Source organism: Scyliorhinus canicula, chromosome 21 (assembly GCF_902713615.1).
Source record: "Scyliorhinus canicula chromosome 21, sScyCan1.1, whole genome shotgun sequence".
Taxonomy (NCBI): domain Eukaryota; kingdom Metazoa; phylum Chordata; class Chondrichthyes; order Carcharhiniformes; family Scyliorhinidae; genus Scyliorhinus; species Scyliorhinus canicula.
This window is the reverse complement of record NC_052166.1, coordinates 1,292,799-1,308,139: the sequence shown is the minus strand read 5'-3', so window position 1 is coordinate 1,308,139 and position 15,341 is coordinate 1,292,799. Positions and strand designations below refer to the sequence as shown.

Here is a 15,341-nt window from a genome sequence, read left to right as displayed (position 1 = left end):
GGGCGCTCTGTTTTCTCTGTCACACTGATTAAATCCTCTGGGGGCGCTGTTTTCTCTAATACTGATTAAATTCTCTGGGGGCGCTGTTTTCTCTGTCATACTGATTCAATCCTCTGGGGGCGCTGTTTTCTCTGTCATACTGATTCAATCCTCTGGGGACGCTGTTCTTTTCTGTAATACTGACTAAATCCTCTGGGGGCGCTGTTTTCCCTGTCACTGATTAAATCCTCTGAGGGAGCTGTTTTCTCTCTCGCATTGATTAAATCCTCTGGGGGCGCTGTTTTCTCTGTAATACTGATTAAAACCTCGGGGTGCTGTTTTCTCTAATACTGATTAAACCCTCTGGGGGCGCTGTTTTCTCTGCAATACTGAGTAAATACTCTGGGGGCGCTGTTTTCTCTGTCATACTGATTACACCCTCTGGGGGCGCTGTTTTCTCTGTCGTACTGATTCAATCCTCTGGGGGCGCTGTTTTCTCTGTCATACTGATTACACGCTCTGGGGGGCGCTGTTTTCTCTGTCATACTGATTCAATCCTCTGGGGACGCTGTTTTCTCTAATACTGAGTAAATCCTCTGGGGGCGCTGTTTTCTCTGTAATACTGATTAAATCCTCGAGGGGCGCTGTTTTCTCTGTAATACTGAATAAATCCTCTGGGGGCGCTGTTTTCTCTAATACTGAGTAAATCCTCTGGCGGCGATGTTTTCTGTAATACTGAATAAATCCTCTCGGGGCTCTGTAATACTGAGTAAGTCCTCTCGGGGGCTCTGTTTTCTCTGTAATACTGATTCAATCCTCTGGGGGCGCTGTTTTCTCTGTAATACTGAGTAAATACTCTGGGGGCGCTGTTTTCTCTGTCATATTGATTCAATCCTTTGGGGACGCAGTTTTCTCTGTCATACTGATTAAACCATCTGGGGGGGCGCTGTTTTCTCTAATACTGAGTAAATCCTCTGGGGGCGCTCTTTTCTCTGTAATACTGAGTAAATCCTCTGGGGGTGCTGTTTTCTCTCATACTGATTACAATCCTCTGGGGGTGCTGTTTTCTCTAATACTGAGTAAATCCTCTGGGGGCGCTGTTTTCTCTAATACCGAGTATATACTCCGGTGGCGCTGTTTTCTCTAATACTGAATCAATCCTCTGGGGGCGCTGCTTTCTCTGTCATACTGATTCAAACCTCTGGGGGTGCTGTTTTCTCTGCAATGCTGAGTAAATTCTCTGGGGTGCTGTTTTCTCTAATACTGAGTAAATCCTCTGGGGGCGCTGTTTTCTCTCATACTGATTCAATCCTCTGGGGGGCGCTGTTTTCTGTAATACTGATTAAATCCTCTGGGGGCGCTGTTTTCTCTAATACTGATTCAATCCTCTGGGGGCGCTATTTTCTCTGTCATACTGATTAAACCCTCTAGAGGCGCTGTTTTCTCTCATACTGATTCAATCCTCTGGGGGCGCTGTTTTCTCTAATACTGAGTAAATCCTCTGGGGGCGCTGTTTTCTCTGTAATACTGATTAAATCCTCGAGGGGCGCTGTTTTCTCTAATACTGAATAAATCCTCTGGGGGCGCTGTTTTCTCTAATACTGAGTAAATCCTCTGGCGGCGATGTTTTCTTTAATACTGAATAAATCCTCTCGGGGCTCTGTAATACTGAGTAAGTCCTCTCGGGGGCTCTGTTTTCTCTGTAATACTGATTCAATCCTCTGGGGGCGCTGTTTTCTCTAATACTGAGTAAATACTCTGGGGGCGCTGTTTTCTCTGTCATATTGATTCAATCCTTTGGGGACGCAGTTTTCTCTGTCATACTGATTAAACCATCTGGGGGGGCGCTGTTTTCTCTAATACTGAGTAAATCCTCTGGGGGCGCTGTTTTCTCTGTAATACTGAGTAAATCCTCTGGGGGTGCTGTTTTCTCTCATACTGATTACAATCCTCTGGGGGTGCTGTTTTCTCTCATACTGAGTAAATCCTCTGGGGGCGCTGTTTTCTCTCATACTGAGTAAATCCTCTGGGGGCGCTGTTTTCTCTAATACCGAGTAAATACTCCGGTGGCGCTGTTTTCTCTAATACTGATTCAATCCTCTGGGGGCGCTGCTTTCTCTGTCATACTGATTCAAACCTCTGGGGGTGCTGTTTTCTCTGCAATGCTGAGTAAATTCTCTGGGGTGCTGTTTTCTCTAATACTGAGTAAATCCTCTGGGGGCGCTGTTTTCTCTCATACTGATTCAATCCTCTGGGGGGCGCTGTTTTCTGTAATACTGATTAAATCCTCTGGGGGCGCTGTTTTCTCTAATACTGATTCAATCCTCTGGGGGCGCTATTTTCTCTGTCATACTGATTAAACCCTCTAGAGGCGCTGTTTTCTCTCATACTGATTCAATCCTCTGGGGGCGCTGTTTTCTCTGTACTACTGAGTAAATCCTCTGGGGGCGCTGTTTTCTCTCATACTGCTTAAATCCTCGAGGGGCGCTGTTTTCTCTAATACTGAGTAAATCCTCTGGGTGAGCTGTTTTCTCTGTCATACTGATTCAATCCTCTGGGGAGTTGTTTTCTCTGTAATACTGATTAAACGCTCTGGGGGCGCTGTTTTCTCTGTCATACTGATTACACCCTCTGGGTGAGCTGTTTTCTCTGTCATACTGATTACACCCTCTGGGTGAGCTGTTTTCTCTGTCATACTGATTCAATCCTCTGATGGCGCTGTTTTCTCTGTCATACTGATTCAATCCTCTGGGGAGTTGTTTTCTCTGTAATACTGATTAAACACTCTGGGGGTGCTGTTTTGCCTCAGGTCGCTGGTGGCCTGTCTGCTGGTCTGGGCGTGAAGGAGACCCTTATCAAAGAATGTGAGGAAGAGGCCTGCATTCCCAAATCCATTGCGAGGACAGCCAAACCCGCCGGCACAATCAGGTAATCTTCAGGGAAAACAAACGCCTCAAATCCAGTTCCAAAAAAGTCACCAGGCCTCGTGGAGGGCCGTCCAGGGCTGACTCCACATTTCAAAGGAATAGGAGGCCCATTCAGCCCCTCTCCAGCCTGTTACACAGGGACAGGAGGAGGCCATTCAGCCCCTCTCCAGCCGGTTACCAGGAACAGGCCATTCAGCCCCTCTCCAGCCTGTTACACAGAAACAGGAGGAGGCCATTCAGCCCCTCTCCAGCCGGTTACCAGGAACAGGAGGAGGCCCATTCAGCCCCTCTCCAGCCTGTTACACAGGAACAGGAGGAGGCCCATTCAGCCCCTCTCCAGCCTGTTACACAGGAACAGGAGGCCCATTCAGCCCCTCTCGAGCCTGTTACACAGGAACAGGAGACAATTCAGCCCCTCTCCAGCCTGTTACACAGGAACAGGAGGAGCCCATTCAGCCCCTCTCCAGCCTGTTACACAGGAACAGGAGGAGCCCATTCATCCCCTCTCCAGCCTGTTACACAGGAACAGGAGGAGGCCATTCAGCCCCTCTCGAGCCTGTTACACAGGAACAGGAGGAGCCCATTCAGCCCCTCTCCAGCCTGTTACACAGGAACAGGAGGAGCCCATTCAGCCCCTCTCCAGCCTGTTACACAGGAACAGGAGGCAGCCCGTTTAGCCCCTCTCGCGCCTCATGTTCTGGTCTGACCCAGGGTAAACCCAGTGTATGACCGCTAGCCTACCCTGACTCCCTTCCAGTTGCTTCCTTCAGCACCGTTGCGTCCACCTCCTCCTTGTTTGACGGGCAATCTTTTTCCTTGGAACACAGTTACACTTACGAGGACGAGTGGGGCGTGTTCCCGGAGTGTCAATTCATTTACGACCTGGAGATTCCAGCTGACTTTGTGCCGGAGGTGGGTGACGGAGAGGTACAGGAATTCTATCTTTGGCCTTTGGAGAAGGTGAGTGACAGCGGGAGTGGGGGAATCTTCGCCATTTCTGCCCCTGAGCGCTGTCACCCACTGTCACAGTGAACCAGCCTCCCCTCTCTAATACTGAGTAAATCCTCTGGGGGGGCGATGTTTTCTCTAATACTGATTAAATACTCCGGCGGCGCTGTTTTCTCTAATACTGATTAAATCCTCTGGGGGCGCTGCCTTCTCTAATAATGATTCTCTAATGCTGGAAAATCTCAGCAGGTCTGGCAGCATCTGCAGGGAAAAGTTGAAAATGAAAATCGCTTATTGTCACGAGTCGGCTTCAATGAAGTTACTGTGAAAAGCCCCTAGTCGCCACATTCCGGCGCCTGTCCGGGGAGGCTGGTACGGGAATCGAACCGTGCTGCTGGCCTGCTTTAAAAGCCAGCGAAACCAGCTAACGTTTCGAGTCCGATGACTCTTTGTCAAAGGTAACAGACGAAGTGGGAAATATTTATACTATCTCATCTTTCATTCTCACTCCACATTATAAATATTTCCCACTTTCTCTGTCTGTTAGCTTTGACAAAGAGTCATCAGACTCGAAACGTTCGCTCTTTTCTCTCCCTACAGATGCTGTCAGACCTGCTGAGATTTTCCAGCATTTTCTCTTACCCCAAGGATTCTGTCTGGTGAACCTTCGCTGCCCTTCCTCTGTCACCATGGAAAATGGGATCGAAACGGCAAACTACACCCCAGGGCGGGGGGCTGACCGAGGCTCCGTAACGATTGCAGCAAGATCTCTTCCCTCTATAACCACACTGGGAGCACTGTGCACAGTTCCAGTCTCCATATCCCTTGGTTAGACCCATACTGGGAGCACTGTGCACAGTTCCTGTCTCCATATCCCTTGGTTAGACCCACACTGGGAGCACTGTGCACAGTTCCAGTCTCCATATCCCTTGGCCAGACCCACACTGGGAGCACTGTGCACAGTTCCAGTCTCCATATCCCTTGGTTAGACCCACACTGGGAGCACTGTGCACAGTTCCAGTCTCCATATCCCTTGGTTAGACCCACACTGGGAGCACTGTGCACAGTTCCAGTCTCCATATCCCTTGGCCAGACCCACACTGGGAACACTGTGCACAGTTCCAGTCTCCATATCCCTTGGCCAGACCCACACTGGGAGCACTGTGCACAGTTCCAGTCTCCATATCCCTTGGTTAGACCCACACTGGGAGCACTGTGCACAGTTCCACTCTCCATATCCCTTGGCCAGACCCACACTGGGAGCACTGTGCACAGTTCCAGTCTCCATATCCCTTGGCCAGACCCACACTGGGAGCACTGTGCACAGTTCCAGTCTCCATATCCCTTGGCCAGACCCACACTGGGAGCACTGTGCACAGTTCCAGTCTCCATATCCCTTGGTTAGACCCACACTGGGAGCACTGTGCACAGTTCCAGTCTCCATATCCCTTGGTTAGACCCACACTGGGAGCACTGTGCACAGTTCCAGTCTCCATATCCCTTGGTTAGACCCACACTGGGAGCACTGTGCACAGTTCCAGTCTCCATATCCCTTGGTTAGACCCACACTGGGAGCACTGTGCACAGTTCCAGTCTCCATATCCCTTGGTTAGACCCACACTGGGAGCACTGTGCACAGTTCCACTCTCCATATCCCTTGGCCAGACCCACACTGGGAGCACTGTGCACAGTTCCTGTCTCCATATCCCTTGGCCAGACCCACACTGGGAGCACTGTGCACAGTTCCAGTCTCCATATCCCTTGGTTAGACCCACACTGGGAGCACTGTGCACAGTTCCAGTCTCCATATCCCTTGGTTAGACCCACACTGGGAGCACTGTGCACAGTTCCAGTCTCCATATCCCTTGGTTAGACCCACACTGGGAGCACTGTGCACAGTTCCAGTCTCCATATCCCTTGGTTAGACCCACACTGGGAGCACTGTGCACAGTTCCAGTCTCCATATCCCTTGGCCAGACCCACACTGGGAGCACTGTGCACAGTTCCAGTCTCCATATCCCTTGGCCAGACCCACACTGGGAGCACTGTGCACAGTTCCAGTCTCCATATCCCTTGGTTAGACCCACACTGGGAGCACTGTGCACAGTTCCAGTCTCCATATCCCTTGGTTAGACCCACACTGGGAGCACTGTGCACAGTTCCAGTCTCCATATCCCTTGGTTAGACCCACACTGGGAGCACTGTGCACAGTTCCAGTCTCCATATCCCTTGGCCAGACCCACACTGGGAGCACTGTGCACAGTTCCAGTCTCCATATCCCTTAGCCAGACCCACACTGGGAGCACTGTGCACAGTTCCAGTCTCTGTATCCCTTGGTTAGACCCACACTGGGAGCACTGTGCACAGTTCCAGTCTCCATATCCCTTGGTTAGACCCACACTGGGAGCACTGTGCACAGTTCCAGTCTCCATATCCCTTGGCCAGACCCACACTGGGAGCACTGTGCACAGTTCCAATCTCTGTATTATTGAAGGATATAGAGACACTGGACGAGGTAGAAGGACAATCCCAGAGCTGAGAGATTCTAAATCTCAGCAGAAACCGAACATGCCGAGGGGAGGGGGGGGGGGGGGGACTTTTCTTGAGAAAGGAGAAGCTGAGGGGGTGACCTGATCGAGGTGTTTAAAATGATGACGGCGGTTTCTACTGGGTCCACGTAGAGAAGATGTTTCCACTTGTGTCGGGGGAGGGGGTAGAGACCAGAACCAGGTGGGCCATCAATACAAGACAGAGACTAATCAACTCAATCGGGGGGAATTCAGGGGGAACATCTTTACCCGGAGAATGTGGGACTCGCTCCCACGGGGAGTGGGGGAGAATGTGGGACTCGCTCCCACGGGGAGTGGGGAGAATGTGGGACTCGCTCCCACGGGGAGTGGAGAGAATGTGGGACTCGCTCCCACGGGGAGTGGGGAGAATGTGGGACTGGCTCCCATGGGGAGTGGGGAGAATGTGGGACTCGCTCCCACGGGGAGTGGGGGAGAATGTGGGACTGGCTCCCACGGGGAGTGGGGAGAATGTGGGACTCGCTCCCACAGGGAGTGGGGAGAATGTGGGACTCGCTCCCACAGGGAGTGGGGAGAATGTGGGACTCGCTCCCACGGGGAGGGGGGAGAATGTGGGACTCGCTCCCACGGGGAGTGGGGAGAATGTGGGACTGGCTCCCACGGGGAGTGGGGAGAATGTGGGACTCGCTCCCACAGGGAGTGGGGAGAATGTGGGACTCGCTCCCACAGGGAGTGGGGAGAATGTGGGACTCGCTCCCACGGGGAGGGGGGAGAATGTGGGACTCACTCCCACAGGGAGTGGGGAGAATGTGGGACTCGCTCCCACGGGGAGTGGGGAGAATGTGGGACTGGCTCCCACGGGGAGTGGGGAGAATGTGGGTCTCGCTCCCACGGGGAGTGGGGAGAATGTGGGACTCCCTCCCACAGGGAGTGGGGAGAATGTGGGACTCGCTCCCACGGGGAGTGGGGAGAATGTGGGACTCGCTCCCACGGGGCGTGGGGAGAATGTGGGACTCGCTCCCACGGGGAGTGGGGAGAATGTGGGACTCGCTCCCACGGGAGTGGGGAGAATGTGGGACTCGCTCCCACGGGGAGTGAGGAGAATGTGGGACTCGCTCCCACGGGGAGTGGGGAGAATGTGGGACTCGCTCCCACGGGGAGTGAGGAGAATGTGGGACTCGCTCCCACGGGGAGTGGGGAGAATGTGGGACTCGCTCCCACGGGGAGTGGGGAGAATGTGGGATTCGCTCCCACGGGGAGTGGAGAGAATGTGGGACTCGCTCCCACGGGGAGTGGGGAGAATGTGGGATTCACACAGGGATTGCGGAGAATGTGGGACTCGCTCCCACGGGGAGTGGGGAGAATGTGGGACTCGCTCCCACGGGGAGTGGGGAGAATGTGGGACTCGCTCCCACGGGGAGTGGGGAGAATGTGGGACTCGCTCCCACGGGGAATGGTCGAGGTGAATCGTCTCGATGTTTGAGGGGATGTGGGGGGTGGAAGACTGGTAAAGATGGGAGGGAGACAGTGATAGCAGGAAATGGGGGACAGGGGCCTTAATGAAGGGGGTGGGGGAGCAACGCCAGCATAGAATAGAGTAGATGGTGGTTTAATAAGTTACATTTCCATTTGCTTATCAACAACAGGTGAAAGAGGCGATCGCTGAATCCGAATTCAAACCGAACTGTGCAATGGTTGTGCTGGACTTCCTCATCAGACGGGGAATTCTACACGCGGATAATGGTGAGGATGATCACGGGGAAATGGAGGGAGGGATGAGGGAATGCTGAGGTACACACAGGCACATTCCATGATAAGGGGGCCAGTCCACTCTCGAAGCTGCCGTGTTTATTGACTCTGTGAAGGGACGATGGTCTTGCCTGGGCGCTACCACCTCAGGACGTCCCACAGCCCCTCACAGCCAATGGAGTGCGCTCACCTTTGTAACGTGGGAATCACGGCAACCAGTTGGCCCACAGCCAGTTCCCTCAAACAGCAATTTGGCAATGACCCAGATCATCTATTTTTGGTGTTGGTCACTCAGTACTGACCCTCCCTCAGTACTGACCCTCCCACAGTGCGGCACTCCCTCAGTACTGACCCTCTGACAGTGCAGCACTCCCTCAGTACTGACCCTGTGACAGTGCAGCACTCCCTCAGTACTGACCCTCTGACAGTGCGGCACTCCCTCAGTACTGACCCTCCGACAGTGCGGCACTCCCTCAGTACTGACCCTCTGACAGTGCGGCACTCCCTCAGTACTGACCCTCTGACAGTGCGGCACTCCCTCAGTACTGACCCTCTGACAGTGCGGCACTCCCTCAGTACTGACCCTCTGACAGTGCAGCACTCCCTCAGTACTGACCCTCTGACAGTGCGGCACTCCCTCAGTACTGACCCTCTGACAGTGCGGCACTCCCTCAGTACTGACCCTCTGACAGTGCGGCACTCCCTCAGTACTGACCCTCTGACAGAGCGGCACTCCCTCAGTACTGACCCTCTGACAGTGCGGCACTCCCTCAGTACTGACCCTCTGACAGTGCGGCACTCCCTCAGTACTGACCCTCTGACAGTGCGGCACTCCCTCAGTACTGGCCCTCTGACAGTGCGGCACTCCCTCAGTACTGACCCTCTGACAGTGCAGCGCTCCCTCAGCACTGACCCTCTGACAGTGCGGCACTCCCTCAGCACTGACCCTCTGACTGCAGCACTCCCTCAGTACTGACCCTCTGACAGTGCGGCACTCCCTCAGTACTGACCCTCTGACAGTGCGGCACTCCCTCAGTACTGACCCTCTGACAGTGCAGCACTCCCTCAGTACTGACCCTCTGACAGTGCAGCACTCCCTCAGTACTGACCCTCTGACAGTGCGGCTCCCTCAGTACTGACCCTCTGACAGTGCGGCACTCCCTCAGTACTGACCCTCTGACAGTGCGGCGCTCCCTCAGTACTGACCGTCTGACAGTGCGGCGCTCCCTCAGTACTGACCCTTTGACAGTGCGGCGCTCCCTCAGTACTGACCCTCTGATAGTGCGGCACTCCCTCAGTACTGACCCTCGGACAGTGCGGCACTCCCTCAGTACTGACCCTCTGACAGTGCGGCACTCCCTCAGTACTGACCGTCTGACAGTGCGGCGCTCCCTCAGTACTGACCCTTTGACAGTGCGGCACTCCCTCAGTACTGACCCTCTGACAGTGCGGCCCTCCCTCAGTACTGACCCTCTGACAGTGCGGCACTCCCTCAGTACTGACCCTCTGACAGTGCGGCACTCCCTCAGTACTGACCCTCTGACAGTGCGGCACTCCCTCAGTACTGACCCTCTGACAGAGCGGCGCTCCCTCAGTACTGACCCTCTGACAGTACGGCACTCCCTCAGTACTGACCCTCTGACAGAGCGGCACTCCCTCAGTACTGACCCTCTGACAGAGCGGCACTCCCTCAGTACTGACCCTCTGACAGTGCGGCGCTCCCTCAGTACTGACCCTCTGACAGAGCGGCACTCCCTCAGTACTGACCCTCTGACAGTGTGGCACTCCCTCAGTACTGACCCTCTGACAGTGCGGCACTCCCTCAGTACTGACCCTCTGACAGTGCGGCACTCCCTCAGTACTGACCCTCTGACAGTGCGGCACTCCCTCAGTACTGACCCTCTGACAGTGCGGCACTCCCTCAGTACTGACCCTCTGACAGTGCGGCACTCCCTCAGTACTGACCCTCTGACAGTGCGGCTCCCTCAGTACTGACCCTCTGACAGTGCGGCACTCCCTCAGTACTGACCCTCTGACAGTGCGGCACTCCCTCAGTACTGACCCTCTGACAGTGCGGCACTCCCTCAGTACTGACCCTCTGACAGTGCAGCACTCCCTCAGCACTGACCCTCTGACAGTGCAGCACTCCCTCAGTACTGACCCTCTGACAGTGCGGCACTCCCTCAGTACTGACCCTCTGACAGTGCAGCACTCCCTCAGTACTGACCCTCTGACAGTGCAGCACTCCCTCAGTACTGACCCTCTGACAGTGCGGCACTCCCTCAGTACTGACCCTCTGACAGTGCGGCACTCCCTCAGTACTGACCCTCTGACAGTGCGGCACTCCCTCAGTACTGACCCTCTGACAGTGCGGCACTCCCTCAGTACTGACCCCCTGACAGTGCAGCACTCCCTCAGTACTGTCCCTCTGACAGTGCGGCACTCCCTCAGTACTGACCCTCTGACAGTGCAGCACCCCCTCAGTACTGACCCTCTGACAGTGCGGCACTCCCTCAGTACTGACCCACGGACAGTGCAGCGCTCCCTCAGCACTGACCCTCTGACAGTGCGGCACTCCCTCAGCACTGACCCTCTGACTGCAGCACTCCCTCAGTACTGACCCTCTGACAGTGCGGCACTCCCTCAGTACTGACCCTCTGACAGTGCGGCACTCCCTCAGTACTGACCCTCTGACAGTGCAGCACTCCCTCAGTACTGACCCTCTGACAGTGCAGCACTCCCTCAGTACTGACCCTCTGACAGTGCGGCTCCCTCAGTACTGACCCTCTGACAGTGCGGCACTCCCTCAGTACTGACCCTCTGACAGTGCGGCACTCCCTCAGTACTGACCCTCTGACAGTGCGGCACTCCCTCAGCACTGACCCTCTGACAGTGCGGCACTCCCTCAGCACTGACCCTCTGACAGTGCGGCGCTCCCTCAGTACTGACCCTCTGACAGTGCGGCACTGACAGTGCCGGCATTGGGAGTGTCAGCCTGGCGTATTACTGAATCTTGCGTCCTGGGCGGGCAGAGTGACGTGAGGCTGTGTCCAGGCAGAGGGGTTACAGCTTCTCCACTCAGAGTCCCTGGATTGATGGTTGAAAGCGGCACTCAGCACTCGGTGTGGTTTTGTGTTACAGAGCGATGTTATCACCAGTTTGTTGAGGGTCTGCACAGGGAGCTGTGAGCTGAAGGTAGAGGTGACGCAGCGAGAGACGTACTCCACATGGTGTCCTGCAGCTGCAGGCCGGCTCTCACGGGGATCGGCTTCACCGTAACTTCTTCAATGTGAATAATCATGAACGTGAGAGACAGAGAGACGGGATTTGGCAAACATGTCAACCAACCTCTACCCCAGAGAATCTTGGTGACCGCTGGGTTTGAACCCATTGGGCAGAGAGCGGACAGGGGCCGGAGTCTCTCCCCCCCTCCCCCCCCCCCAATCCCCAAGCTACTAGCACCGCTGGCTGCTCGGGACACTTCAGGGGCAAATCAGAGCCCCACCCCTCGGGGTCCTCAGCCCACCAGAGAACAAGCAAGAGAACATTTCCTCCTTTTTTTTTTATTAAGTACAAAAAGTAAAGGCAAGGCCCCCGTAAAAATATTTACAATCCTTTTATAATCTCCTCAAAAAAAGAAAATTCAGGATCAGTTTGCAGCAGTCCAATGCTGTTGCCCTCCACACAAACAGCCATTCACAATCCTCCATCGGATGCTGACTCCCTGGGAGTTCTGCCCATCGCGTCACTGTCGAGACAGAAAAGAGAAGTCGCGTTTCTCCGGGAGCCTCACTGCCGCGGGCGGAGCCCCCACTGCCGGCGGACCCCCCCCCACCGGCGGAGCCCCCCCACACCGGCATCGCCTAGGAAAAGTGGCGGCTCAAATCGCGCACAGAAAGCTCCCACAGACCTGTTTCTAAGTGATGTTGGCTGAGGGATGAATATTAATCCCAGGCCAGCGCCCCTCCCCATATTTGTTTCTTGCTCTGTTCACGGCACGGCCACCATTTGCTGCAATTGCAAGTCCAGTGGTTGACCGCTGTGCCTCCTGAGTCAAGAAGATGGTGTCTCTGACGATGCAGCAGTCCCCTGGGGTGGGACTCGGGACCCAGGGGTGCCGGACACTGAAGTTTGGGGGGGGGGGGGGGGGGGCGGGGGGCGACCCATCGATTCCCGACTGATTTAGGAGCGAGCGCGCTGAAGGCCAGACTTACCGACACGGCTGACAGCATTTGGTCCAAGTCTCAGGTCTACTGGAAGAAAGAAACAAAAATGTCAATTTAATGCTTTAAGTGAAGGTTGAAGAATAGATATTTGGGATGGGACTATTGGGAAAGTGAGTGGCGGAGGGAGGGGGGGTACACAGCTCACCTTGGAGGAGGGGGCGATTCCTGACTCCTTGCGTCCCAATCTTGTGCCTTCCTTCCAGCCCATCGCCTGCATCATGCGGTTCCCGAGGCCGTGACTCGTCCCATCGTAGCTACAGGGAGGCAAGGATCGCACCAGTCAGTGTTTGACAACCTACCCGCTCTGTGCCTGCCCCACCCCCCCTCTGTGCTGCCCCCCCCCCCCCCCCCCTCCGTGCTGCCCGACTGAGCTCCAGCATTCGTTAGGGAATCACTGATCTACCAGGGGCGGCCCAGGCTGTGTCTGCGGCTGAGCCGATTCCAAACCTGGGATAGCGACGCTTGATTCCGGATATTGGTGGAGGGGAGGAATGAGCCAGGGGTCCTCAATCGCCGGGGTGGGGGGGGTTTCAGGGAGGGGTCCTCAGTCCCCAGGGTGGGGGAGTTTCAGGGAGGAGGTTCTCTCTCCCCCGGGTTGGGGGTGGGGTATTCAGGGAGGGGTCCTGTCCCCAGGGTGGTGGAGTTTCAGGGAGGGGTCCTCTCTCCCCGGGGTGGGGGTATCAGTGAGGGGTCCTCAGTCCCCGGGGTGGGGTGGGGGGTTTCAGGGGGGGTCCTCTCTCCCCGGGGTGGGGTGGGGGGGTTTCAGGGAGAGGTCCTCTCTCCCCGGGGTGAGAGATGGGGATCAGGGAGGGGTCCTGTCCCCAGGGTGGGTGGAGAGGAATCAGCCAGGGGTCTTCACTACATGTTGGTGTTGGGGGGGGGGGGGTGATCAGGGAGGGCCTGGGAAATCTCCGTTTCGCGACTCGGGTTACTGTTGTCTGGGATGACGCACTTGGCTTGTGTCCTCTTCCGTTTGGGTTCGATGGCGTCCGGAATTCCCAGTTTGCCCCGCCTCTCTGCCGCTCGGAACTTGAACTGTCAATGTAGAAAGAGAAACAATTATTAAAAATGCTGATTGTGTTTTTTTTTTAAACCTGAGGTTATTCCGCCGGGGGGGGGGGGGGGGGGGGGGGGGGGGGGGGGGGGGAGGATCACCCGGGTCCCAGCCCCTGTCCGTGCTGCGGAGGTTAACAGTGGGGTGAGAGGGCTGAGCAGGCAATCGGCCAGGATTCCCGCTCCGCATCCCTGGGTGAGGGGCAATTCTTTGAGCATGTGACCGGGTGTGGAGGTGAGGGTGGTGAATTTGATGTCGTTTTCACGGATTCCAGCAAAGCCTTTGACAAGATCGCACATGGGAGACCTTGGTACGGTGGATTCAAAGCCGGCTGAGCTGTAGGAAACAGACAGACGCTGCTTTAGTGACTGGAAGCCAGTGTCCAAGGTGTATCACAGGGATCTGTGCTGGGCCCCCTATCGTTTGTATAAATGACATAGGTGACTATGTGGGAGGGGGCAGGGCAAGATCAGGAAGTTTCTGGATGACACAAAGATTGGCCGGGTGGTTAACTGAGGTTCAGTGTCTTGGGTTACAGGAAGATGTGCCTCAGAATCCCTACAGTGCAGAAGGAGGCTCTTTGGCCCATCGAGTCTGCACCAGCCCTTGGAAAGAGTACCCACATCTCCTCTCTCTCCCAGTAACCCCACCAAACCATTTGGACACTCAGGGGCAATTTAGCAAGGTCAGTTCACCTCTGGACCGTGGGAAGAAACCCATGCAGACACGGGGAGAACGTGCCAACTCCAGACAATCACCTGAGGTCGGAATCAAACTCGGGTCCCTGGAGCTGTGCCACATATGAAATGAAAATGGCTTATTGTCACGAGTAGGCTTCAAATGAAGTTACTGTGAAAAGCCCCTAGTCGCCACATTCCAGCACCTGTTCGGGGAGGCTGGTACTGGAAATGAACCGTGCTGCTGGCCTGCTTTAAAAGCCAGCTATTTAGCCCAGTGAGCTAAACCAGCCCCTGACTGGGATATATAGACGGGATGGTCAAATGGCTGATGGGAGTTTAAGTCTGGAAAGTGTGAGGTGATACACTTTGGGAGGAGTAATTTCACAGAAGTATTCAATGAATAGCCTGACACTGGGAAGTTCTGAGGAATAAAGGGACCTTGCCGTGTTTGCGTTTCGATCTCTGAAGGGCAGGTTAATAGGGCGGTGAGGGTCTGGAACGCACTGCCTGGGAGGGTGGTAGAGGCAGGCTGCCTCACATCCTTTAAAAAGGAACTGGAGGAGAACTTGGCAACATAATAACAATCAAGGCTATGGCCCAAGTGCTGACAAATAGGATTAAGAGGCAGGTCGGGTGTTTTTCATGCGTCGGTGCCTCGTCTGCACTGTTAGTCTGTGATTGGGCAACAGCAATGCCATACGGCAATCAGCCGACACAGAAACAGACCCAACCAACTCCAGTCTCCATATTCCTTGGTTAGACCCACACTGGGAGCACTGTGCACAGTTCCAGTCTCCATATCCCTTGGTTAGACCCACACTGGGAGCACTGTGCACAGTTCCAGTCCCCATATCCCTTGGTTAGACCCACACTGGGAGCACTGTGCACAGTTCCAGTCCCCATATCCCTTGGTTAGACCCACACTGGGAGCACTGTGCACAGTTCCAGTCTCCATATCCCTTGATTAGACCCACACTGGGAGCACTGTGCACAGTTCCAGTCCCCATATCCCTTGGTTAGACCCACACTGGGAGCACTGTGCACAGTTCCAGTCCCCATATCCCTTGGTTAGACCCACACCGGGAGCACTGTGCACAGTTCCAGTCTTCATATCCCTTGGTTACACCCACACTGGGAGGCTATGGAGATGGGGGAAATGAAGAGAGGGGGGTTGAGGGAGGAGGGGGTGTGCAGCAGAAACATCCACATGTTCCACAGAACATCCAGCAAAGACACAGGCCATTCAGCCC

General features: G+C 55.1%; 2 protein-coding genes across 5 annotated transcripts in view; one reads left to right on the top strand and one right to left on the bottom strand.

Moving 5' to 3' along the window:
• tpk2 (thiamin pyrophosphokinase 2) overlaps positions 1-11,675 on the top strand; it is a 16,301-nt gene extending 4,626 nt beyond the window's left edge. The window contains 4 exon segments of the mRNA XM_038782536.1: positions 2,736-2,907; positions 3,734-3,866; positions 8,029-8,125; positions 11,273-11,675. Coding sequence (XP_038638464.1) covers positions 2,736-2,907; positions 3,734-3,866; positions 8,029-8,125; positions 11,273-11,319 — 449 coding nt within the window. The 3' untranslated portion in view covers positions 11,320-11,675.
• A 5-nt stretch (positions 11,676-11,680) lies between these two features.
• rbm10 (RNA binding motif protein 10) overlaps positions 11,681-15,341 on the bottom strand; it is a 51,591-nt gene continuing 47,930 nt past the window's right edge. For 3 of the 4 annotated variants that reach the window (XM_038781624.1, XM_038781626.1, XM_038781627.1), the window contains exons 18-21: positions 13,310-13,392; positions 12,503-12,611; positions 12,346-12,381; positions 11,681-11,879 (exon numbers count right to left, since the gene is read on the bottom strand). In XM_038781624.1, coding sequence (XP_038637552.1) covers positions 12,376-12,381; positions 12,503-12,611; positions 13,310-13,392 — 198 coding nt within the window. In that variant the 3' untranslated portion in view covers positions 11,681-11,879; positions 12,346-12,375. Of the gene's footprint in view, positions 11,880-12,345; positions 12,385-12,502; positions 12,612-13,309; positions 13,393-15,341 lie in introns of all 4 variants that reach the window. The other variant, XM_038781625.1, reaches the window with a different exon arrangement.